Genomic DNA, 24982 nt, shown 5'->3' with positions numbered 1-24982 from the left:
GTGGGACGGCAGGGATACGGACGTGTGAAATTTCAGTAGAAAGCAAATACTTCCTCGTGCAACTTGGAGTTGCTTTTTTTGGTGTTTTTCTTTTCTTTTCTTTTCTTTTTTTTTCCCCTCCTCCCACCTCGTAAGGAAGCTGCCCCACGCCGGAGGAGGCCGCGGCTGCCCGACCCCATCTCCGGCCGCCCACATGGGCCATCCCCCGGGGACCTCACGGCTCATTTTGGGGGGAGACCGGGGGCGAAGCTTCGGCATCCTGCGGGGTGAGGGACGGAACAGCGTGGGATGGAGACACAGCACGGAGACATCCCCCCCCAGCTCTGCCCTTGGGGCCGGGAGGGGGGGCTCCGGGGCGGGAGGACGCCTCATGCAAGGGGAGGAGGAGGAGGAGGAGGAGGAGGGGGCGAGGCTTGCGGCGCATGGGGAGGGGGCGCCCCCGGCCGCAGCATCCCCGGCGGCATGGGAGGAGAGGGCAGCGCGGCAGGGAGCCGCCCGCCGGGCCCCGGCGCTGTCGGCGGCGGCGCAGCAGCGCTGGCGGCGGCGGGGCCGAGGGGAGGGAGGGAGGGGTCCGGCCCCGTGCGGTCGCGGCGGAGCCGGCGCTGCGGCAGCAGCAGGCGCGGCGGGGCGGAAGTCCTTTGTTGCAGCAGCAGCGCTGCCAGCAGCACTGCCAGCGCTGGTACTAGCAGCGGGAGCAGCGGTAGGAGTAGGGGTAGCTCCCCCTCGGCCCCCGCCGCCGCCGCCACCGCCTCGCCCCGCGGGTAAGCGGGCCCCCGGCCCGGTGTTGTTGGGGTTGGGGGAAGGAGGATGAGGAGGAGGAGGAAGGGGAGGAAGGCAGGCAGGCAGCGCGGCGGCCGCAGCTCCGCCGCCGGCGGGAGGTGGGAAGTGCCGGGCGGCCGGCGTGGCCCGGCGCGGCATGGCCCGGCACGGCCCGCCATAGTGGGGCGGGGGGAGAGGCGCTGCGAGGTACGGGCGGCTCGGCACGGCCCGGCTCAGCCCGGCACGGCTCTCGGCCAGCAGCCGCCGCGGTGACCTTGCGCTGGGCGGGCGGCCTGCCCTGGCTCGGCTGTAGCACGGCTCGGCTCGGCTGTAGCACGGCTCGGCTCGGCTGTGGCACGGCTCGGCTCGGCGCTGCGGAAGCGGGCGGGGGGCTGCGGGGGCCCGGGGAGGTGCCGAGGCTGGGCGCTGCTGCGATCGCGCTGCGGGGGGGTTGGGGTCACGTCGGATGTGCAACGCGCCGTGCTCGCAGCGCCTTCTGCCTCAAGCCTTCCAAGCTCTATTTATTTTTTTTTCCCTTTATTTTAATTTAAGATTTTTTTTTTTTTTTTTCTTAAAGCCAAACTTGGAGCGAGTTGCGGTAGTTCGGTGAAAAAACGGAGGGGAGCTGGAGCCCGAAGGGAATGCTCCACCCTGCCAGGCGGGAGACTTGGGTTTCACCCCGGGCTGGCACCGCTCGGGCTCGCTCTGGAGGCGGCAGGGAAGGAAGGAATAGCTCTGTCGCAAAAAACAAGCCCACTGTTGCTCGGGGAGCGGTGCTGAAAGGCTCGTTCCTCAAAGGACTCCTCTCTCCTCCTTTGGATAGAAAGGTAGTGAAAGGAGCGAAGGAAGCGGGACTGAAAACGCCAGGGGATCGGGGCTGGGTTTTTATCCCTCTCTCGTAACTCGCATCCAAAGTTTGGCCCGTCTGTCGGCTGATAGCGAGCGCCTGCTCCTCCTGACACGTAGGCATGGGTAGAGGGATAGCACGGGTTGGATGCTGCCGAGCATTGGGATGTTTACTGCCAGATTGTATCGTCTGCTCGTGTTATTCCCCCTGCACTACGCTCTCGCAAGGTACAGCGCATACTGCAAAACTCTGGGGCTGAAGCAGTCTTGTGTTCTGTAGGCATTTAATTACATTAAACAAACATTCCTTTAATTAAAGGTGTTTGTTTAACATTCCTCATTACAGCTCTTGGAAAAACCCACACAGCAGTTGCGAGCAGGGGGGCCGTGGGCTTCTCGTTCTTACCGAATAAGAGCTGGAGCTTGCGTGGCGCGTGGGGGAGAGGCGTTGAGACCATATGGCCATGAAGAAAACTGGCCAAACGCGCCCCGGTGCAGTGCTGGCAGAGGCTTTCCCAGGCACTGAATTGATGAGATTGCGGAGAGGTTTCTGGGTGACTGGCCAGAAAACCTGAGGAGTAACAACAAGTCGCTTTGGTCCGCTCTGGGATACACCTGGGTGTTTGGATGGGTGAGGGATGGCTGCAGGAAGGGTTAGGAGCAAACACATGGGGTGGTACTGCTCAGAGGAGCTCAGAGGAGAAGTGGAAACCCCCTTTTCCACCCAGCCAGAAAGCTTGGAGTTGTGTGGGGCAACATCACAGGCTTAACAGATGCTTCAGCTCTGCTGGCACGAGGCTTTTCTTCGTCAGAATCAGCCAGCATTGTCACTGGCACAGGGATTTGCTGTGATCGTGATGAGAGTACTCATATCAGGGAGTGACTTGGGGTTTTAGATGCTTTCTTGCTTGTGTGTGTGAGGTTAATTGCTTTATTCACAGATTTCCATTGTTGCTGATGGTGGAAAGCTCTGAAAATCTGGGGTGGACAAAGCCTTAGTAGCTACTTATCTGCTGTATGGGGGAAAAAGAAAGCTGCTCAGACCTGAGATAATGAAAGTTTCCTGATTAAAAGTCCTGGAGTCCTTCCCCTCAGTGGTTTCAGCTAGCCCTCTCTCTAGGGTTATTCCGAACCTTGCATGCACATAGTGTGAGAAAACACAGTGTGCGTTTTTTAAAAAGCTTGACTAGTGGTTTCCCAGCAGTTGGGTTATCTTCCCTGCCTCTGTTTAGGCATGGTGAACGCCACCACACACAGAGTTCTGCTGCAGACACAGTATGTGGGCACAACAGCTGACATAATTTGCATGAAGACCATTTATATCCTCAAATTTGTCTGGCAATTTTTTCTTTGTGCATGTTTTGCCATTGCAAAACTCTCTAGAGTTAGCTAGCTCTTGCCTTTTTTTCCATCTTAAACCTGCTTCATTTAATGGAGACCTTAGCAGCTTATTTTTTTTATGTGCTGCAAGTAAATTTTGAAGCATCTAGGACAAGAAAGTGTCAACGAAGTATGTAGTCTGACCTGTGTGTCATGAGTTACTTTGCTTCATTCATGCGTACCCTACCTGTTACACTGGAGCACAGCTTGCATTTAGCCAAGGATGCTTTTCTGGAAGGCACACTTATCTGTTTGAGGGTCTCAGGAGATCACCAGAAACCACCAAGATGCCTCTTGAAGTTAAAAGGGGGTGAGTTGGATTGGCCAGGTAGAAAGACTCATCATTCAGCTGCAAGGCTTAAATCTGGTGTCAGGATGTTTTTCCACAAATCTTATAAACATGTCATTACCACTTTGCCTGACCACTTCTTACAGCTGTAGAGGTGTCAGATAAATGATGACTGTGAACTTCTAGAGTAATCTTTTGTGGCTAGAAAGTTACTTTAAAAGACTGCACAAAGCTCTCTGTAATACTTCTTAGTTCATAGACCAGATCTAAAGTTGAAGTTGAGACAGTTTGAACTAAAGCTCTAAAAGTTGCTGTTTTCTTAATTTGACCACTCATGTTTTCCTGACTTTTTATTCCCTATCTTTTGAGGAGTGTTCTTACGTACGAACGTGTAATGCCTCTTAACTAATTCTGGGTTAGCAGCTGGGAATTGTAACTCGTTAACTTTCCATGGCTTTCTCATTTGTGCACGTGGATGCTGAATCAATGGAGAGCTCTGTGAACTGAAGGAGCAAATGGCTCCGTGGCTCTCACCTGGGGGCTGGAGCATCTTACCTTTCCCTGGTTCAGGTCGAGCCCAGGTGTCAGCTATACATTGGCAACGAGGCAGTTTCAAATTAGTTGATTCAGCCATCAGGTTGTGTATGCAGATGAGTATCTACATCATCTCAAGCAGCCTCACAACTAGCATGCCTGAAGGCAGCTGATTGGAAGGACCACGGGAGGAGGATAAATTATACTGTCAGTCCTTCATAGTCCAAATAATGGAGCTTAATTAGATTTTCATTGGCAATATGTGGAATTCCCATAACTGTTAATTCATGATCATGTAGCCTACTCTTGCAACACAAACTGTAGCTTACCCATACCGGCTGTTGAGGTGAATGGTGGTCACTTGGCCCCTGTTTTGTTTTTGGTTTTTGCCTTTTTTGCAAGTTTTGGGTAAGCTGAGTGCTTTCTTGGACTCTACAGTGCTAGAGCAACCTCGGTGGCTCTCTTGTGATAACGTCTAGTTAAATTTCTTGCCTTTTGATCGCTCCATCCATGGTGAGTGCACTAGCTGAGTGCCCAGTTTTCTCAGGCATCGTATGCAGAGTTTGGACGTGTCATGTAGGATTTTCTCCAGAGCATCTAGATGCTGTCAGTTAGGAATCTGGATTCTTTGGTGGATCTGACTGACTGAGGCAAAATAATTAACTTTAGAGAGGAGAGTTCTTGGCAACCTGTGTCAGAGCGAGATGCGTTGTGAGAATGGGATGCGGAATTTGCTTTCTGCTGCCCACGCTCCTGTTTCTTTGGATAACTGGGCGTTGTGTTCTTGAGGTTTTTTTCAGTCTCATTTTCTATTAGCACTGAGTTCTCCACTCATTTATTATACTTTTGTCCAGCCTGCTCTTGGTTTCCAAAGAAAAGCAGCCAGCAACTAAGCATGTAAGCACTCTGTTTTTGCCTGCTCAGCAGTGGAAATGCTGGGTTTTGAAAACCACCTACTAATTTTAGGAGCCGAGAGGCTCCTAAATCTTGAACCTTGTGGTACTTCTTTTTTAAAGACAGAGAAGTTAGCAAAATAACTTTACCAGTCTCTCTAAAAGGTTTGAAAAGGAAAAGCTTGAGGACTTTTTCTGAAATGTTTTAAAACTGAAGAAGCAAAAATTTTGAACTTGAGGAAATGACAGAAAGCATGGAGCTCTGGTAAATGCCTGTTCTTTCTGACTCTAGACTTCTAAACAACATATTTGGTTAGTGTAGTGGTGCAATTCACCTCGTTCATGATAACATCTAAGTTGTAATTGTACCTGAGTGGTGACTCAAAAGAAAAAAAACTGATGGCATACAAACAGCTTGAATCAAAGCCTTGCAGTGTAAATTTAAACATTTACTAGAAATATAAGATGGCCATGGAGACTTTGAGTTTGAAGATCAGACTGAAATTACCTGACTAAAATACCTACGCTTTTTGCTTTCGTATCAGATGTTCTAGTGTATTTTTTCAGAACACCTCTTGCATCGTTGAGTATTGCTCACGGTGAGGCCCATTGCTCTGCTGACTGCACAAATCAATTGTTACTGAAGATGGAGTTACTTAGGATCCCCCTGGACTTCCCTGTCATCCTTGTGACTACAGTGTTTGGGTGCTTCACAAATGAAGTGTGCTAGTCAGGCAAGTGGTCGCTTTTCTCATTTTGAAATAGGAAACGGAGTCAGAGAGGATCAAACACACAAATTTTGGATGGACAAACTCACATGCCTAGAGCTTTAACTTTCCAAGATACTTAGTGCCTAATACACGGAGGGTATAGCTCCTGTTGTTGTCAGCTGTTGCTGCTTGTTTCTCCTTGTGTGAGGAAGTTGGGCATCTGAGAAGATACATGCCAAACTTACCAAAGGGCCGGGGGGAGGGAGGTTAGCATGACTTGTCCTGCCACAGAGAGAGCTGGGGTGCTGTTCTCCAGAGCAGTGTTCTTTGTCATGAGATTCTCCTCTTCTTCCCCCGTTTTGATTCGCTTCACCTCCTCCAAATCCTATGCCAAATGAGCAGGGATCTTGTGTTGTTGTGCAAAGAGCACTGCTGCTTGGATCTATCCCCGGACGGATCCCTGGGTGTGCTGAGTAAGGAAAGGAACCTCTGGTGAGAGAAAGGCTGGACGACTACAATATATGCATAACAGGCTGCTGAATTAATACTGCATTGGAGTTCAGCTTAATTGTCATTTCTTGTGAATGCACTTAACTTTGAAACCTTGGGTTTCCTTTAAAAAAGATGTGTTTTTATTCTAATGCCTGCTTTCTTTCCGAATAAAACTTGAAAAATAATTTTCAGCGTCGAACCATTCATGTGGGTGTTAAATGCAGGTCCCTGACATTTTAGTAATTAAAATAAAATAATGACAAATGATGACTTTCTCAGTGCTTGCTCTTGATTGGGAGGGAACTTGTCAGCAAACCTGTGATAATTGCTGGTGGCAAAGGAACAGCAGAACTGGGAATCAAGGGTTGAATTCCAGTCTGAACGGGTGCGTGCTACAATAATTTTCTGTCTGTTCCCCTGCATAAGCATATCCCCCCACCTTAGTTATTTGTCTCTTCCCTGTCTCTTGCCCAAGCAGCTTCCCTCTCCAATTTAGATTCTCATTGCGCCATCTTTTCCTCCCACTGCTGTTCCTAATCCCCTCCTCTCAGCTCAGCATTTCCCTCCCAGCCTGTCTTGCCCTGCGCTCCCTACTCCCAGGGCTTTCCCCTCACTCCTTCCCCTCGCTTCCTTCTTACAGTTCCCAATCTCCATGCAGTTTCACTAAGCCTGCTCCTTGCCCTGGCTCTCCCCAAGAAAACCAGGTATCTTTCCCTTACGGCTGCCAGGTAGGATGCTAAAACCCAGTGGCAAGTCGTGGTGTGGAGCAAACTGCAGCAAGCCCTTCCACCAGTTCGTGGCTTTGTGGAGGTGACACGCAGCAGCAGAATGGCCTTGTATACAAAGCTAGCTAGCAGGCCTTCGTATACAAAGGAGCTGCACGAGGATGAAATATTCTCAGCAAGGCTATAATCTGACATTTTAGTAACTCACAGCAGTTGGAAGTGTGAACAAATTTATCGTTTTACCATCTTTTGATCCTTCTTTCCCCCTAAGCTTCTAATTTGGCCAAATTCAGGTAGATTTTTGTATTGTGACAAAGAACTTGTCTAAGACGTACCTCTTTCTACAATATGAAGTCTCTGTTTCAAGATTTTGGAAGAGAAACTTTTTTTGAATTTTAAAGAGTAATAATTTAGATACACATTTTTTTTTTCCTAATTTTTGTAACCATTTCAGCTGAAGTTTTCTGGCAAAAAAAAAAAAAAAAGGCAAAGCAGGCAATTCACAATGAAAGTTCTGCCTTTGCTGGTTGAGATGTGTTGAAGTTTTAAATAGACCAACACAGGCTCTCATAATGGGAAGCGTTGGCAGCTGTAAATAAATAGTTACATACAGCAGGTTAATACAGCATCCAGAGGAAGTCTGCCAGTACTTTCATTAACATAGATAACTTCAAACGCGCTCTATTTTAATACCTACATATAGTACTACAGCGATAGAGGCTGTGTACGCACCTGAACACCTTGCTGTTCTGATCAAGCAAACTCATGCTCAGGCTGGTTTCTTACAGAGCTGTGGTAGGAGATAGGCATTGCCAAAGGGTTGTTTTTGCATATCAGGACTTAAGTGCTGAAAGCTCTGCAAGAGTTCCCCTGTCAAAACAGGAGATACCTTTCACCTTTATCACAGAAGAAAGAAACTTAGAGAAGTCGAGTGTGTGCCATCGCTCCAGTGACTGCTGGATCACTCCCACTGTTTTGCAATGCCTCTCCTTGCAGGTGCGTGCAGATATTTGTGAACTTCTTGGTACAGGCTTGCTGCCTGCACTACTTTTTTGTTGGAAAACAGTGGAATACTTAGAGTGCACAAAACCCTTCAAATTTAAATGAAAAGTTTAAACTTGAAACTTTATGAGGAGAAGATTAAAACACGTTGTTTTTATCTGCTAGTCCTGAGCCTTTTCTTGTCTTGATGGCAATTCATACCAGAGGCCAGAGGTGTCTTAGACTGCATCTCTCGCTGCCTCTTGGTGGTGGTCAGTCTTATGATATGGAGGTTAAAGTCAGTTCTTTGTCATTATGCAGCTCCTGTTCTTGAATATAATAAAGCATACTTCATCAAGTATTAAGTATGTAATGGATTACCTCAAATACAAAACACCTTAGCACTTGGAAAAATTAAGTGCCCTTTTATAGTGCTTGGTGTTGAGAGCCTTGTTTTTTTTCCTTCAGAAATAACTGAAGTTACCCAGTGACTTAGACAATAATTAAGTTTCTGTAGAAAAGACATGAAGTTGTTTCAGAGATTCTACTTCCACAGCTTCCTTTTTGTTACTTAGTAAGAAAACCATTAAAGGACTTTAACGTTAAAAGTTGCATTTCTGCGGTGGACATCAGTGGGCCAAACTGGACAGAGAATTGTTATGGTGCTCACCTTGAGTTTTGAGGACTGGGTTGAGGGGAGAGGAGCAGCTGTTGTTCAGGTGCTCTTCATCAGTATAATGCAACCCAGATCTCAAGGTTCCTGTTGCCAGACAGTCTTCTGCTGGCAGTGATCCATAAGTGCTGCAGTAGAATTGGCAGCAGGGAATATTGCTGGGCAGGGGTGAGCCTTTCCTCGTCTAGAGAGCTTGAATGCATTTGTTCCGTGGTGGTGCTTCGTGGAATGAAGGAGAGCAGTGACAAACGTTAGGTCTGCTACTTAACAACCCAGGCAACACCTCTGACTCGTGAATTCAATGCTAATTGTGGAATTTAATATCTCTGCTCATTTTGCAGCCTCTAGGAGATGTAGGCTGTCAGGGAGATGATGGGGAGGGAATAAGAAGAAACCAGGGAGCATTTTTGTGTGCATTTTGTTTAAATGTTGGACAATTGAAACAACAGTAACATATTAAACTGCAGTTTATGACTCAATGAAATGCACGGATTGATTTATGTTGTTTGCTAGCCTGCACTTTGTGTATACAAATCTCTTGCAGTTATTTCTATTGCTTGCAATAATATTTCAAGATGTTAAGAGTGCTCATTATTGCTTTAGGTTTTTCTTTTCAGTTAGGGTATTCTTTATACTTTTTTGCTTTCTCAAACTGCCCCACCCTGCTCCCTGTGTATTTACTATGAATTTTGTGTATCAGTAAAGGTTTTTCCGAAGTCAGTAGTGACAAGCCATTGAATTTGGCCTTACTTGGTTACAGTTTATCTTCTGTAAATTGAATGCACACCTCCTGTGTGCAATATATTTCTTCTGGATGTTTTTCTTAACATAAGCAGCACGTTTTCTTCCTCTTTTCTGTTTAAGACCAGTTAGTCCTTTCATTTAAACCAGCTTTCAGCACTCACAGAACTTTCCCTCAAGTGTTTGCAGTTCCTCATTGAGGCTGCATCTCTCAGAGGCTCCATCTCTGGCTTGCCGGCCTTTACAGTTCTCCATTAGCTGAGGTTTTTCTTACTTTGTCCGGTCTCCAATCTAAATGTTTTGGCTGTATTATACTGCTCTGAAAGAGCGGTTTTGAGAGGAGCTGGAGGCACGGCATGCACCACTTCCTGCCCCCGTGCCGTCCCCGGGCTGCCGCACAGCCAGCCTAGTGACCGTCGGCAGCGGGCCCGCGGGGCCTGGCCAGCCCCGCGCTTCTGAGAACCCGCTTCAGTTTTACGGTTCCTGGTTTGCAAGATGCCTCGCAGATAAGGTTGAGAAGATCCCTGAGCTGCCCTAAAGAGCAAACTGTACAGATGAAGCTGGTGTGGGTATTGCACTGGTGTCTCTTCTCAGCCGCCTTTAATGGGGAGGGAAAGACCAGTTTGAGCCCAGCCTGGTTTCCAGTAGTGTGTTGCATCATATGTCCCTTGGACTGACAGGTGAAAAAGGCAAGTTGAGACTGAACAGGTGGTTTCTTACAGTCGGCTTACCTCGTATAGCTGTTGTCCTGGGGCCATCTTACAGAAGTCTGCCCTATGAAGTTTTTGAAGTTCTGCATCCAGAATTCATATCTGAAAATCTTGGCTGGAGGACTTTGAGATATATTTGCTAATTTATATTCTAGCAGCGTTGCCCTGACTGACATGTGTGGTGGTTATGTTTATTAGTTTGCTAGTCTTGTAAGTCTAGTGGTGAGAACGTGGAATTATGGATGTTTTCACTGGCATCAACAATAGTTACCAGCAAAGATCTCCAGACAGGAAATTATACCACAAACAGTGTGAGAATAGGAAGATCGGGAGAGGAAAGAGATGGCAGTTCCTCCCTACATTTAAAGGCATTCTGCTTTTTGTGCTCATGGTTTAACAGATGTCTTCTTCTCTATGCAGGGCTATAATTGAAGTACAAGATGGCAAGAACCAGCCACAGCAACTATGTTCTTCAGCAGCTAAACAACCAAAGAGAATGGGGGTTTCTGTGTGACTGCTGTATTGCTATCGATGATATTTATTTTCAAGCACATAAGGCAGTCCTTGCTGCATGCAGCTCCTATTTTAGGATGTTTTTTATGAACCATCAACACACTACAGCCCAGCTGAATCTGAGCAACATGAAGATTAGTGCTGAATGCTTTGATCTTATTTTACAGTTCATGTATTTAGGAAAAATTATGACAGCCCCTGCCAATTTTGAGCAATTTAAAGTGGCCATGAACTATTTACAGCTATATAACGTACCTGAGTGTCTAGAAGATATACAGGATACAGACTCATCTAGTTTAAAGTGCTCATCTTCTGCTTCTAGCACCCAGAATAGTAAAATGATATTTGGCGTGAGAATGTATGAAGACACGCTCATTAGAAATGGCAGCGAAGCAAACAGGTGGGGCATGGAGCCGCCAAGTTCAACAGTTAATACATCCCATAACAAAGAGCCCGACGAAGAAGCTTTGCAGCTAGGCAGTTTCCCCGAGCAACTGTTTGATGTCTGCAAGAAAAGCACCACCTCCAAATTCTCTCACACAAAAGAGCGTGTGTCCCACTCACGCCGTTTTGGAAGAAGCTTCACCTGTGACAGCTGTGGGTTTAGCTTTAGCTGTGAAAAGTTACTGGATGAGCACGTGTTGACGTGCACTAACAGGCATTCGTACCAAAGTGCCAGGTACTACGGTGCTGAAAAACTAGACTTTAATGAAAAGGACTCTACTTCTAAAATCTCTACACAAACAGAAAAATACAAAGGGGACTCGAGCCAGGCTGCTGATGATTCTTCGTCTCCTGTGTCCAACGTTACAAGCAGGAAAAGCAGCACAGTTGCATCAGAGACATCAGGTGAAGAAGGAAGTAGAGCCTCTGAGAGGAAGAGGATTATTATCAAGATGGAACCAGAGGACAGCCCTGCAGACGAGCTGAAAGATTTTAATATTATTAAAGTGACAGATAAAGACTGCAATGAGTCGTCTGACAATGATGACCTAGATGATGAGCAGGAAGAGCCGCTTTACAGGTACTATGTTGAGGAAGAGATCAGAGAGAAAAGAAATGCTCGGAAGACTTTAAAACCCCGTTTATCCATGGATGACGATGAAAGAAAGTGTTTACAGAGTCCACGGCACCTTAACAGGAAAGCTCCTTCAGTACAGGAAGATGTGGAGAACGCTCCCTGTGAACTTTGTGGGCTAACAATCACCGAGGAAGATTTGTCCTCTCATTATTTATCCAAACACATAGAAAATATATGTGCCTGTGGCAAGTGTGGTCAAATACTGGTCAAAGGCAAACAGTTACAAGATCATGCACAGACCTGTGGAGAACCCCAGGACCTGACCATGAATGGTATCAGAAATTCTGAGGAAAAAATGGACTTGGAAGAAAACCCTGAGGAGCAGTCAGAAATAAGGGACATGATGTTTGCCGAGATGCTAGAGGACTTCAGGGACAGTCATTTCCAAATGAACAGCCTTCAAAAAAAGCAGTTATATAAGCATTCTGCATGTCCTTTCCGATGTCCTAATTGTGGTCAACGTTTTGAAACTGAAAACCTAGTGGTTGAACATATGTCAAACTGCCTAGAGCAAGATCTGTTCAAGAATTCCATGATGGAAGAGAATGAAAGAGATCACAGACGTAAGCATTTCTGCAATCTTTGTGGGAAAGGATTTTATCAGCGTTGTCACTTGAGGGAACACTATACTGTTCATACCAAGGAAAAACAGTTTGTTTGTCAGACATGTGGGAAGCAGTTCTTAAGAGAGCGCCAGTTGCGGCTCCACAATGATATGCACAAAGGAATGGCCAGGTATGTCTGTTCCATTTGTGATCAAGGAAACTTCAGAAAACATGACCATGTACGGCATATGATATCTCACTTATCAGCTGGAGAGACTATATGCCAGGTCTGCTTTCAGATATTCCCGAGTAATGAGCAACTGGAGCAGCACATGGATGTTCATCTGTATACATGTGGAGTATGTGGAGCAAAATTTAATTTGAGAAAAGATATGAGATCCCACTATAATGCCAAGCATTTGAAAAGAACATAAGCGTAACCATAATGTTAAAGCGTTAAGTTGGCAGCAGAGAGAGAACACCAAAGCAAGGCATACAGTATAGTAGACAAAAATTACAAAAAAATTTTTTTGAAAATAAGTATTTTTTATTATTTTTTTTTAAGACCCTCTTAATCATAGGTGTCTATTTAGGCTCATTAAGTATATAGTTTTGAAAAGCATCATGTGTTTAATTATTACATTTTCACTGTTTCCTAATACCAGTTTCTGTTCTTAATTTTATTGTTTTACTAAGTAGATATACAAATCATTATTTTTAAACTGTAGATTAAAAGCACAATGTTACCCCTTCACTGACTGCTATTAAACAGTTCTCGGATCCATGTCCATAAGATGAGTGCTTCAATATTTCCATGTGTTGTTTCTTCATGTGAAAATTTTAGATCACAGTGATTAACATGCAAGAGCATAATTGTTCATGCTCCCCAAATTAATTTTCAAAATGAAAAAAAAAAAAAAAAAGACAAGAAATAATCCTTTGCTCTCTGACCCTGCTGTAAGGGTAGAGCTGGCTGTCCTGATCCTCTGCTTCTTGGCTTTGTTGAAATTTGCATCCCAGTGGTCAGAGTGCACAGGCTCAGTTAAACCTTGCAGAGTTGGACTGGCGTGCGCAAAGGGAAAGGGAGTTGATGACTTGTGATAACTGACGAGTTCCCTGCAGAGTGGTCATTTTTCCAGACTTGAAATCCTAGCAGAAATGTAATGGGCACTTCTGCTGTACAACTGACGTTGGCCTTGCATTGTCTATCTGTACCCATGTGGGTCTGTATAACCTGCTTATCGTAATATACAAGGGAAGACTGGCTATGGTGGATCGCTAGGAATGCAGAATTGTGATGTGCATTGAAGACTGGATTTCTCAGCCTAGCTGTAAATGGGTGCCTTGCTGCTTTTGTTGGGAAGTTAAGTGGGATGGATGTGAAGATAGTCCCATTGCTTGGGTGGGTAGGGGAAGGGGGAGCGTGGCTCATGTTTATCTTAGATTTTTTTTGTTTCTTGTTTTCATGAAATTTTCTGAATGTTCTGTTTTTCAATGAGAATATAAAAAGAAAAGACTGCAGAGTTTGCTTAATAAATGCAAAGACATTTAATGCCTTTAAAGATTTCTTTCTGATTCTAGTATAGCCCAATCTGTGTAGCTTGTCTCTTAATTCAATTGAATTTAAAAATCCTACTAAATATTAGCTGGCAATGATTCAGTGAGGCAATTTTGGCCTTTGAGAGAGCAACCAGCTTTAACTCTTAGGCATCAGCTGTCTAAATGTTTAAGTGCATGGTTTTTAATTGTGGGGGAACAGGATCGTAATATGAAATGGTAGAGAAAACTATTACAAAATAAAGGCTACCTGGACTTTCACCCAGCAGATGAGGGTAATACAAAGAGGGTAATAACACTATCTCCCGCTGAGCCATGGAGAGAAGAAAGTAATTTTGACCACCTTGTATGTCAGTGCTGGTGCTGAGAGCAGGAGCTGATGGCCTAGTCCAGGGCTTCCACGCTCGTGTTGCTGTCAGAGTTGTTTCTTGGAGATTGAATGGTATCCAGCTTTAATGTTAGACTATTTAGAGACTCTAACAGAGTTCAGTATCTCCACTATAACTGAGTATCCACTGTCTTGCATTTATTCAGTTTTAAGCGAGCATCAGAATTTCTCTCGGGTGCTTAACGAGCATTTCTCCTAAGGCGCGGTGATGGCGACGGGCCCAGCCACCAGGCCGCAGCCCTGAGCTTGCAGCTGGCTCCCAGGGCGCTGCTTCAGTTGCAGCGTAGGCTTTTTGCATTTTTGCTGTGACTGCTCAATCTTGCTGTTTCTTGTACAGATCTGAAGCCAACCAAGTCCTGAATAGCACTGGGACTAAAAACACTGCTGATGTTAATGCACTCCAGTGTTTCAGTTAATTCTGAGCTTCTCTCTTCCTGGGATTTGTTCGGTGCTTCCAAGCTGGAAGTGTATAAGAATTAAAATAGCCACTTATAACAATTGTAACTCTGGGTCAGTGGCAAGAAGGTAATTAGCAGGATATTAAAATATTTAACTGTCTGTAGTGATCATCTTAGAGACAAAGCAGTCAGTCAAGTGCTGTAGAGGGGTTGGGGGCCTAATGGGGTGCACACAACATTTCTCTGGCATGCAGATTCTTAAAGATATCAGCTGTGGCTGAATCAGGAAAAGCAGCTGAGGGAAGTGGAGAGCTGGAAGGTGCCAGGGGAGTTGACAGAGGAGCCTTGTGGTATGGGGTGAGCTGCAGGAGTGGGATGGCTTGGTGGGAGAGGAGGGACCAGCAAACTCTGGAGGGGCTCTGCAGAACTAGTCGTACAGTGGGAAGCAGAGGGGAAAACATCTCAAAGGTGGCACGGATGGGGAGCCTGGAGGAGTGGGTGGATAAAATGTCCTGTAGACGCCTGTGAGACCACAGTGAGTATGACTCAGCTTGGCTGGGAGAGCTATCGGCCTGTATGATTAGCTCACTACGGCACAGACTCGTAGTGTGGATCGTATGCTAAGGACGGCCAGCCCCTGTGCTGGAAGGACTGCAGCGGCACAGCAGAGAGCAGATTAAGGATCTTGTTGAAAAGGAGGAGGTGACTTGTGCAAACTAAAAGATCATTCCAGAATACAGGGGAAGGCTAACGGTAATTTGTGGACACCTCTGCTCAGGGTCAAGAGCCCTTCTTTAAAATCTGAACTTGACCCAAAAATACTTCAACAACGACAATAAAAACCCAACAAACAAACCCAACTTCCTAATTTGGGTAGAGTGTCAATTACAGAAGTTAAATCTAGGAATTGTGAATACATATGTGTAATACCTAACTCTACAAACACTGGAGTACCTTTGTTTTTCAAATATAAGTTGTGTTGTACTATCTGCTCAAAGGAAAGTTTGTTAAAACTTTCCTACTGAACTTGAATAGATGTTTTTTCCTGTTCTTACAAAACAAAAACTGTAGCTTGGAGTTCACATGTATGAATGCCTAGACTAAGGCTCAAAAAGAGCATGAATTGCAGTGCAAAGCAGCTTAGAGTAGATCTACTTGTATGCAGGCAGAGGAAAAAGAGAGTGACTGAAATAGCCCAAAAAGTGATTGGGGAGTATGTGAGAACAAAAAGGTAATAAGGCAGAAACAAGACAGCCTTGCTCCCAAATAGATGAGGAGAATGTTTACAGTGATAAACCATATAAACAGGTATGCAGAGTAACAGCATTGGACTATTGAAGAAAATGGCTGGAGTGCCAGGAGGACCTTAGGTGCCCTGAGCAGGGAGAAGGGGTGGGTGCTAAGCCCACCTACAGGTGTTTGCTCCTGAGGACAGGAGTGTTCTCCCCAGAATGGGATAATGTCCACAGGAGTGTAAAATAATGTGTTTCAGCTCTTCTGCTGTGAGAAAAATCAGTCACTGTGTAGACAGAATTAAAGCAGACCTGAAAAAACAATTGCAGTAACAATATCCTAGAAGTCTTACTGATACTTGAAAGATAATGAAGGGGAAGCAAAAATACTTCATTTAGAGTTCTGTTTCCTCTAACAAATTTGTACTTCTCAGTCATGTTATCATAGTGCAGGAAGAGGATGCAAAGGAACTGTCTTGAGTGTTAGAGTGTAAAACCCTTAAAGCACTTAAGGATCCTTGAGTGTGGACATGTGAGTGTATCACATTGGACAAAGCATAGCCAGAAAGAAACAATGGCTTGCTGGATGTTCTGTCTTATATTTCAAAGTGATCTGCTGTTTTTATTTCTAGAGGTTTTCTCTGGAGAGGTTATTTTCCTCATTTTGGCAGTGGGGTGGGTTGCAACCCTGAAAAATAATTTATTAGAGGCTAGCATAACTCTTAGCGTTCAGGATTTACTGAAACTTAGAGGGAATTCATAAAGACCTTGGATAAGCTTTAAAATATAACAGAAGCTGCCAAGCTTCTTATTCATATCAGAGGAGATGTTTAATGCATATATATGTATACGCACTTGTAAAATACTTGTTAATGCTTATTGGCAACTTGTTAATTCAAAGAGTATTTACATTTGTGTAGAATAATATTTGTAGCTAGCAGGTCCACGGAGAAACCTTGATTTGAATACATTAGAATATCACAGAATTGTAAGAATTTATACTTTTACTAGGGGACTTCTCTATTTAATGTTTTCAGTTAATGGAGAAAATACAGTTCACAATATTTTTTATTCAAAGCTGAAGACAGAAAACCTACTGTTCTGGAGAATGTGTAACAAATATATTGTTAGAAAAGCAAATACTTTGAGTACACTACTATTTGAACACACAGTGCTAAAAACATCGTGAGCATCTCAGCTATTGCTGAGGATACAAGTTTGTTCCTGCTGGCAGTGCCAGCCTGGGCACTGGCAAGCCCCTTCTTCCCCCCCACCTCGTTTCAGCTCTCATACCCTTGTGTGCCATCTTCTCTGTTGTTGTAGAGCATGTGTCTATGTCGCTTAACAATGAGCTACATAGACAATGGAATTTATTTTTCCCTGTGGGGATTTTTTTTGGCTGGACCAGTTCCCCATTGCGCTTCCCTCTCCACCTCTGTCTCAAGCCTTGTGCAAGCACAATAGAAGGGGTGGCGTGGCATGAGGGGAGAAACGGGAGGGGGCTCGTTTACTTACACAAGCTGTGGCAGAACTCATAGTGTGGTTGGAGCTTAACTAAGTCTCTGTCTCCCCCCAGCATCTTTGTGGAAGCTGCACTCTTAATTCATCTCCTATTTCCTGATAAGGAAAAAAGGCAGCCCAGCCTCTTGCATGCAGATGAGACACATCTATGCTATCTGCCCTCTTTATGAGAATTGGAAACCTTCCTGCTTTCAGCTCACCCCTCAAATATGCTCTGGAGCTTTCTTCATCTTTCTTGAAATAGACGACGTAGCACTCCGTGCTGGGTGAGTGCGGTTGGCCTGGGCCCGAGGCCAGGAATGAGCTGGGCCCCTTGGCCAGCCAAGCACCAGGAACTGCTGCCACCTTCCTCTGCTCTCTGTGCCCTCTGGCTACAGCTGGACCCTGCTCTCATGCTGCCATGCTTTTCTGTATCTTGTGATAATGGGAGACAGTTGTGTGCTTTGGTCTAATGTTGAGAGATTGGGATAATTCCTTTTAAAGCGAAGGAGATGCTGGCAGTATCTGTTAGTGTCCCACTGTGCCTGCTTCTGAATTTTTAGGTGCTTCCTGATCTGAAAGGGTTAAAAATCAAATATTCTCAATTGGTTTGAAGCTTGTCACTGACATAAAGATGGAGCATGACTAATTTGACTTTATAAAAGTCTGCCAAGGGCTAGAAATTAGGAACATGTTTTTAAAAGCTGACATTTCTGTAGCTCTCAGTTGCTATAAACCAGTTTTCTGCATTATCATCCAACTTTCAAAAAACTTCCTAAAAAATTACTGTGCAGTGTGTTCGAGACAAGTTAGTAGGCTGAGTTTTTGAAGGTGTAGGATGCCAGAAAAACAGGACACGTTTTATAAATTATGTCTTCTGCCACTTTTTACAGAATTACTTTACATTTCTGGAACTAATTGTGATTTTATGTTTTCATGAGGAAAGACAAATCCTAATTTGATACAGGGCAACTGACCGCATGACTCAGGAGTCAGCTTGTCATGACTATAAATGTTCAGCCCTGAAACAAACAGCCCGTGTTCCTTCTTGTGTGCTACAATGACCACTGCCAACTTGACAGGAGAGATGCTATCAGATCGTTCCTTGGGTCATTTTTGTCCTCAAATGTCTTCTGTCTTTTTAATTGAAGTCAATATTGGGCATCATGCTTTTAGAGAAACTGTTTCCAGTATACATTTCCTATTAAAAAGTAGTTGAAAATGTATTTTTAAAGTTTCAGATTAGTATATGTAAGGGAAGATATTGAAATTATAAGAAGGGCAAACAAAGACCAGATTTTAACTGCCCCTTTGTTTCACGTAGCTAGCGTGCCACGCCTCATCCCGAGAACCTAGAATTTCAGAAGTGTCCAATTCCTTTGATTTTCTTGTAAGTCAGAGGGATACCTCTTTTGGGCAGTATGGTCTTGTGCCCCATATTAATAATTGTTTTCTAAAGTACGCATGTGTCTCATGATGGATTAAAAAGTACAACTCTAACTTTTACCATTCAGAGAAAACATAAAAAGGTTTAATCCTTTCGTATGCCTTCTGGCATACTAAAACTATAGTAAGTCTTCCTGCAACTACAACCACAAAAACAATGCTGTTTCTAGCATTTCCTGTGGGAGAAAAAAAAAAAATCGAGCCCTTTCAGAGCTGTTCAAGAACTTCCCTCTCAATGACTACGTCCTGATGCTGGCGTTGTTTTTATTCAAACTGTGATTTTCATCAATGAGATTTTTGGGTGTATATACATTTGTGTGTGTGTGTATTGTAAATGAGATGATCTCAGACAAGTGTGCCTTGTGGTTCCATAGACATCACAAGACTCCTGACAGGGAATGAGAAGAGAGCATTCCTCAAAGGTCTCAAAATCCCGGAAGCTGGGTGGACTGTCAGAAATCCACCGGGAAATCCAGGGCTATCTGTAAATCCTTGGTTTCCAAACCTGTCTGTAAGGCAAAGTGCCGTCCGTGTCAATGCATTGCCAAGGTCTCTGCAGCAGTAGTGTTGCCAGCATGAAAGATGCAAAAATCAGCCCTTCCCTTGGGCTTGTTCTCTTTCTTCCCTGTTACGAGGTTGCTATGTTAAAAAGTCATCCTTTCAGCTGTTCTGTTTGTGAAGACGAGGGCTAAAAAATTGCCTTTTTCTGATATGTTCATTTGAACCTACTGCTTTAAAAAATAAATGATAAAAGTAGTGAGAGTCAGTGACGCAGTGATACCTATCCTCTCCTTTTTTAGGTAACTGTCCCACTACACTGAGGATGGTTACCAGAGGGGCATCTGCTTCTGAGTCCCCAGAAAATGAATAGGAAGAATAATGTGATGTTCTCTCCATGGAAAACAAAACAAAACACAAGACCATGAAAGTCTGTGGAAATACCAATACACTGACTAAGAATAGGGGGTTCTGAATATCATAGATTAATTTTGGTTTTGGCAATAAATACACCAGGCCTGTGGTGTCTGTCACACTCCTTTCTTTTATAAATGTCATTGTTAGAGCATTTTTTCGGGGTGTAAAAGATGGCACTTCTCTTCTGTCCCTGCCTACAGGGTTTCTACATCCCATGAGAGAGTTCCAACTAACAAACTGCTGAGATTCTGGTTTCTAGCCATTGGTTATTTAATTATTTATACAAAGGAGAAGTATTTTGAGATGAAATCTACACTATCCTTCCTTCAGCAGAAGGAAAGATACAGTATTAGTGTAGGGGGAAATACAGGGAAGCGACCCTGGGAACTGATCTTAGTACCTCCCACAGCCCAGGAGAGCTCCGATCTCTGAGCTGCATTGCTATCAGATAGATTAAACCTAATTTTTTTACACTTAGATGTATTGTAACGCCCAGCACCAATTACAGTCTGGGTGCCTGGACGTATGAGGGTAAGCCCCACCCAGTCTGCTTTCAGGCGGGGTTGTGTTTCACATAACTTTCACTGGCTGATGCTAACGTTGCCATTCTGCCACAAGAGACAGTTCCTGACAAACAGTAACTTAAAAAATGAAAAAATGTATTAATTAAGACACAAGAAACCTCACAGTAATTATTACAATTCTTTCTGCTTTATTTTGCTGTGCAAACAAACAGTTAAATAGTTCAAAGGCATTTTTCTTTGTAGAATGTTTATTTGATTGAGTTCAGTGTGGCTTAGACCCCAAATAAAAATACTAGTTTCAAACAGAGCACTACTATAAAAGTAGAAATAGTCTGTGGCCTTCTAGACCTCACAAACTATGTTGGTTTGTTACACAGAGTCAAAACAAAGATGTCCCTTAAAACGCATGCACATTAACTCAGTGTCTTTCATATGCCACAACCTTTTATCTCAGATCAGCTTTCCTCCCCACTCACTATGGCTGTGCCAAAATCCCTGAGATCCTCGATGAGCTATAGACTACTCAGCAAAAATCATGCCGTGTATGAATGGGCTGTCTAACTTAGATTATTAGAGAACAGGCTTTGAGAGCTACTGCTCCTGTTTACTGAGCTTGAAGTACTACATCCTTCAGATTTTAGAGCAGGGCTTATCTTCCCTTCCTGATCCCCTTTACATTAAAGAAAGCAGGGGGACGAAAAACCCTGTAGATGCTTCTCTTTTAAACGAAGCCTGGAAGATACTGTTAGTTGGGTTGGTGCTGGCTTTTTTTTTTTTTTTCTTTTTTTTTCTTTCTTCCTTAGGTCCTTAGTTGGCTGAATATTCAGATTTCTAATAAATATGCTAAGCATTAAAAAAGCATTATTAGTACGTGGTGAGATAGACCGCGTTCAACCACTTAATGTAACAGTCAAACCCATGCAGATGCTACTAGTACAGGAACCTGGTATCGTGCCAAATCTGGAGAGTTATCTTTGATCTATCTCCAGATCCCCCTTTTATTTGTAAACATCCAGCTAATCACAGACTTCCTCTGACTTTTATGAAGTGGAAAAAACTGCATCCTTTGTAACATCTATGCAGTTTGTTAACTTTGCAGATGTTCATGGATTTGTGCGCTGGGAGGTATGAGCTCCATCTGGTGGCTGACTTAAAACACGCACATTTCGACTTAAAAGGCAGACTGCAGTTTAGCAGAGTTTAATGTGACGAGTGTTGAAGATCCTCTGTGTATTCCTACAACAACTTCTGTTTTTAGGGTAGCTAGAAGATTTTAGAGTCTGGGAGGAGGGCACAACGTTTTACCTCTAATGTAGCTCACTGTGGGCTACAAACTATTACCAACACCAGCAGTACTTTGGTATTCATAGCTCTGCACGTACACCACATGACCACAGTTGGCACTAATTAACGGTATTTCTGCAGTCTCATTGGAAAAATGTAATTTAATATTCACAGGCAACCCACCTTCCCACACTCAGGGTGGTCCCACACAGCACAGTTGGTGTATTTGAGGGTGGTGGTGTAAAGAAGCTCAGTCATGCCGCATGACTTGTGTGTGATCGGCAAGTAACGGGGATCTTTGGAAAATGTAGGCCAGCATCTTAACAAACATTGGTATTAAGCATTGATATTGCCTGGGTAAAAATAATGTTCATATGCATATCGTAATTACAATATTTTTTCTCCTTTGTTAATTTATAAACAAAAAAAAATGCATTTCCTGACCTTTGAGCTAGTCACATAAGAGCTTCTTTCAGATAACAGCAGCAGTCCAATGAATTCCCCACCAAGATTCAAAGCGTGTAGTAGGTAGCTGCATTGACCATACTCATACTCGCTGCCAGAACCAGCAGCCTGTTGAAGCTAGCAGTGTGCCCAAAGGTGTGCCAGGAAATTCAGCCTTCAGGATGCTCTAGCAGGTATGCAGTGCTGATAAACCTGGCTTCCCGTGCAGCCTTGAAGCCCGTCCTGCTCTGCAGTTCAGATGCAACCACTAGGTCCACTGCTGTCATCGTGCCCTTAGAACATCAGGTGTTAATTAGCCAGTAGTTATGTGAAAGTGGGACAATCGTATACTTTGTACAACGTGATTTACCTACCCAGAGAAAGAAGTCAGTGATACCAAGAAAAAACCCTCAGAGGATTGTCTTTAAAAGTTGCATCCACATGTTTCCACTTTCTTGACTGTTCGTATCGGATACAAAGCTGCTCACACGTGTCGTAAATTAGTGTGGTCCAAAAAAATCACAGGAATTGCAAATATTTATATCATTTAGCTGCATTTAACCCAAAATAATAATACTGGGGAGGGTGAGTAAATACGTAACAGTCATCCCCGAATGAGGCAAGTAAAAACAATGAAAATGAATGAAGAGGCAAATATGAGGCAGTAAGAAGTGTTCCAGAGCGGTGGGTGTTCCAAGCTATGAGAAGAGTAGGCTGAAGGGAAATAATACTCATGTAACTTTTCAAGCATCCACTAAGCCAAGCCGTAAACCACTGCTGGAAAGTTACACATACAGCAGCAAAAATAACCTCTGGGAGGCTTAGGAATTGAAGTTTTTCTTCAGAAAATCTTTATTTGTTTAGAAAATGAAAAGCAAAGGAGAAGGAAAGAAACAAATGAAAAGTTTCTGAAACAAGATCAGAACTTTGTTTAAGGTTAAGTCGTGTTTTGGTGGGGTAGGGCTTGAAGGAAAGGAACCATATGGCTTTTAAACAGAGTTCCCTGCTGTGATGGGTGCTCTGAATATAACTGAAGGTTGGTATTTAGAGCAAAACCACACCACAGTGAGGTGGGAGGGACCACATCATGCTAGCAAATATAGTACTAGAGTGTGGGCTTCTGACTTTTAATATTTTTCTTGCATTTCTTTTCTGCATGGCAGTAGTGAAATAGGGACTTCTAAGCTTCTGAACAACTGAGAGAACCAGGTTTGAAGAAGACATGAGGAAGAACTGGTCGGCAAAAGATTTCATAAAAACTCAGAACCGCGTGTGCCAGATCTGCATTGGCACCACCTTTGCTTTTTTGACATGCTGCAGCAGTCGCAAAAGGCACCAAAGCAGTCAAATTAGAACATTCAGTAAAAGTTGTTTTGGACTCTTCTCTGTGTTACAAAAATTACTTCCTTGTGACTATTACTTACACCTGTCAAAAACAAATTTGAAGTCTCTTTCATGGAGCAGACAGCCGAAAGAGACAGATGCCAGGTATTGAGGGCTCACTGAAATGAGCTTGCAGAATTTGCTGTTCTTGTGCTGCAGCACTGCTTATACGAAACGTGGCTTATTAGAATTTCTATCAAAAGCTGTTTAGACTTCTTAGCTTAAACATTAAAAGTATATACTCACAAAGTAAAACTCACGCATTTTCAGACAGTTACAATGCTAAACTACCAAGTGTTAGAAGAGAGAAAAAATGCTTTAGTCTGAACTACAAGGTCAAAAAAAAACTTAAAACCTGAGCACAAAGGGCCCCTGAGGAAGGCCAGGATGTTGAGAAAGATACAGCTGACCCTTGCTGCCATGATCATCATTTGCAAGCTGAAGAGGACCTTCCCTGGAGCTCAGTGCTTGTATGTGGAGAGTAAAGAAATGGTGCTCTGGTCTTATTACAAGAATGGTGAAAAATTGTGACCAACAAGGAGATGAGTAAACGTGAAATAACCTTCACAGGGCACAGTGTGCACAATGTTCTGGATCTAAGCCGTGCAAAAGCTGGTTTGAAGAAGAAAATCAGGCATTCATATTCAGATTTGAGTATTGTAGGAACCCTAATATTTCCAGCCAAATTTATGGAAAACAAACAAGCAAACAAAACAAAACAAGGCAGTAAATGTTTCAAATTAGGGCCAGAATGGCTTAATTTTTTTTTTTTTGCTCCTCCAAACAACAGTGGATCACTTTGAGACATGTAAGCAGACTAAACATGCTGATCTATATTCTGCTGTAGTTATGCATATTACTAATTCTACTCATGACCATAAAAGGATGTTTCATTGTTGAGTACAACTGTTATCTCAATAAGTCTGTCTACAATTTTATTTATAATCAGCATTATTTTCATTACTGTTGTTATGAAGTGTGTACAATATTGTCTGTATTGCAGCTTGTATAGGGCATATGTCTGTGCTTGCTTTACTCTTTTTGAGTTTATAAAGTTGCTATACAAATGCAAGAAAAGATGTTCAGATATCTTTGAATGTGGTTGCTTAATCTGATTACGTAGCCCCAGACATTTCAGCATTTAGGTGTTTAAGTTATCAGCGGTATTAACACAAAACATCGTAAACAGGAATTTTAAAAGCCTTCAGTGCAATAGTGGAACGCCAACCCTTCTGTCCCAGTTGCTGTGCTAGAGCAATGGGGAAGCCAGTGAATATCTAGAACATGTAAGGTACCACTGGGGAGTCCTCAGGGAGAAGGCTCAGCATAGCTGGGAACTCTAACAGAAAATCCGGTATCTTTTCCGTAGAGAACAGGAAGCACCCTCACAGTAGGACCACCACTAAGCAAAGGAGAGAAGGGAACTGTGTTTATAACAACACCTAAAGATAGGCCTGGAAGCACTGAGACAAATCTTGCTTCTTCTTCTTCTTCTTTTTTTTTTTTTTTTTTTTTTTCTTCTTCCTTTTTTAGCCTTAAGCATAGGACATCTAGAACAGGCTGTTACTGTTCTGTAACTTAGAGATTACTTGTAGCCTATGTAGACTACCAGTGAAGACATTCCAGGTTAGTTTTCATCACCTTTAAAGCTTAATCTGTGCTTTGATACAGTATTTTAAATAAAATGTTCTTACAAGTCTGCTTATTATTTTTATTTAATTCCATCTTACACCTGAGTTCATAACAGTTGCAGCAACAGGGTGAAGTTCCAGTTACCATCTGCTGCATCTGCTCCTGCATTTTGCCCATTCACCTGATCAGAGTGACAGTGTTGAAAACCGAGATGAGTAAAAATCAATCACAGGAATGAAAAAATATGTGAAATCCATAGCACTGCTATAGCTGAATTATCACCAAAATTCTTCACATTAAGCATTTAAGTGAATCTCAGAGATTAATCAAATGATATTGACCTGTGAGTACGAAGTATTGGTCTTTCTTGTGTTTACAGGATACCATTTTCCTTAAGACATCATCAT

General features: G+C 43.6%; 1 protein-coding gene across 7 annotated transcripts; it reads left to right on the top strand.

Moving 5' to 3' along the window:
* Positions 1–417: 417 nt before the first annotated feature.
* Positions 418–24642, top strand: ZBTB1 (zinc finger and BTB domain containing 1). 7 transcript variants are annotated; one of them, XM_035326715.1, is made up of 3 exons: positions 418–761; positions 10154–11890; positions 18276–22717. In XM_035326715.1, exons 2-3 carry the CDS (start codon positions 10174–10176, stop codon positions 18422–18424), a joined length of 1866 nt encoding a protein of 621 aa, XP_035182606.1. In that variant the 5' UTR covers positions 418–761; positions 10154–10173; the 3' UTR covers positions 18425–22717. The 7 variants fall into 7 exon arrangements, with proteins under 7 accessions (XP_035182606.1, XP_035182602.1, XP_035182605.1 ...); XM_035326711.1 differs by lacking the exon at positions 18276–22717 and adding an exon at positions 17024–17791 and having other exon boundaries at positions 420–761; positions 10154–12062; XM_035326714.1 differs by having other exon boundaries at positions 423–761; positions 10154–12062.
* The last annotated feature ends 340 nt before the right edge of the window (positions 24643–24982 follow it).

Source organism: Oxyura jamaicensis, chromosome 5 (assembly GCF_011077185.1).
Source record: "Oxyura jamaicensis isolate SHBP4307 breed ruddy duck chromosome 5, BPBGC_Ojam_1.0, whole genome shotgun sequence".
Taxonomy (NCBI): Eukaryota; Metazoa; Chordata; class Aves; order Anseriformes; family Anatidae; genus Oxyura; species Oxyura jamaicensis.
The sequence above is the reverse complement of the archived record's forward strand: the minus strand, read 5'-3'. Positions and strand labels throughout refer to the sequence as shown.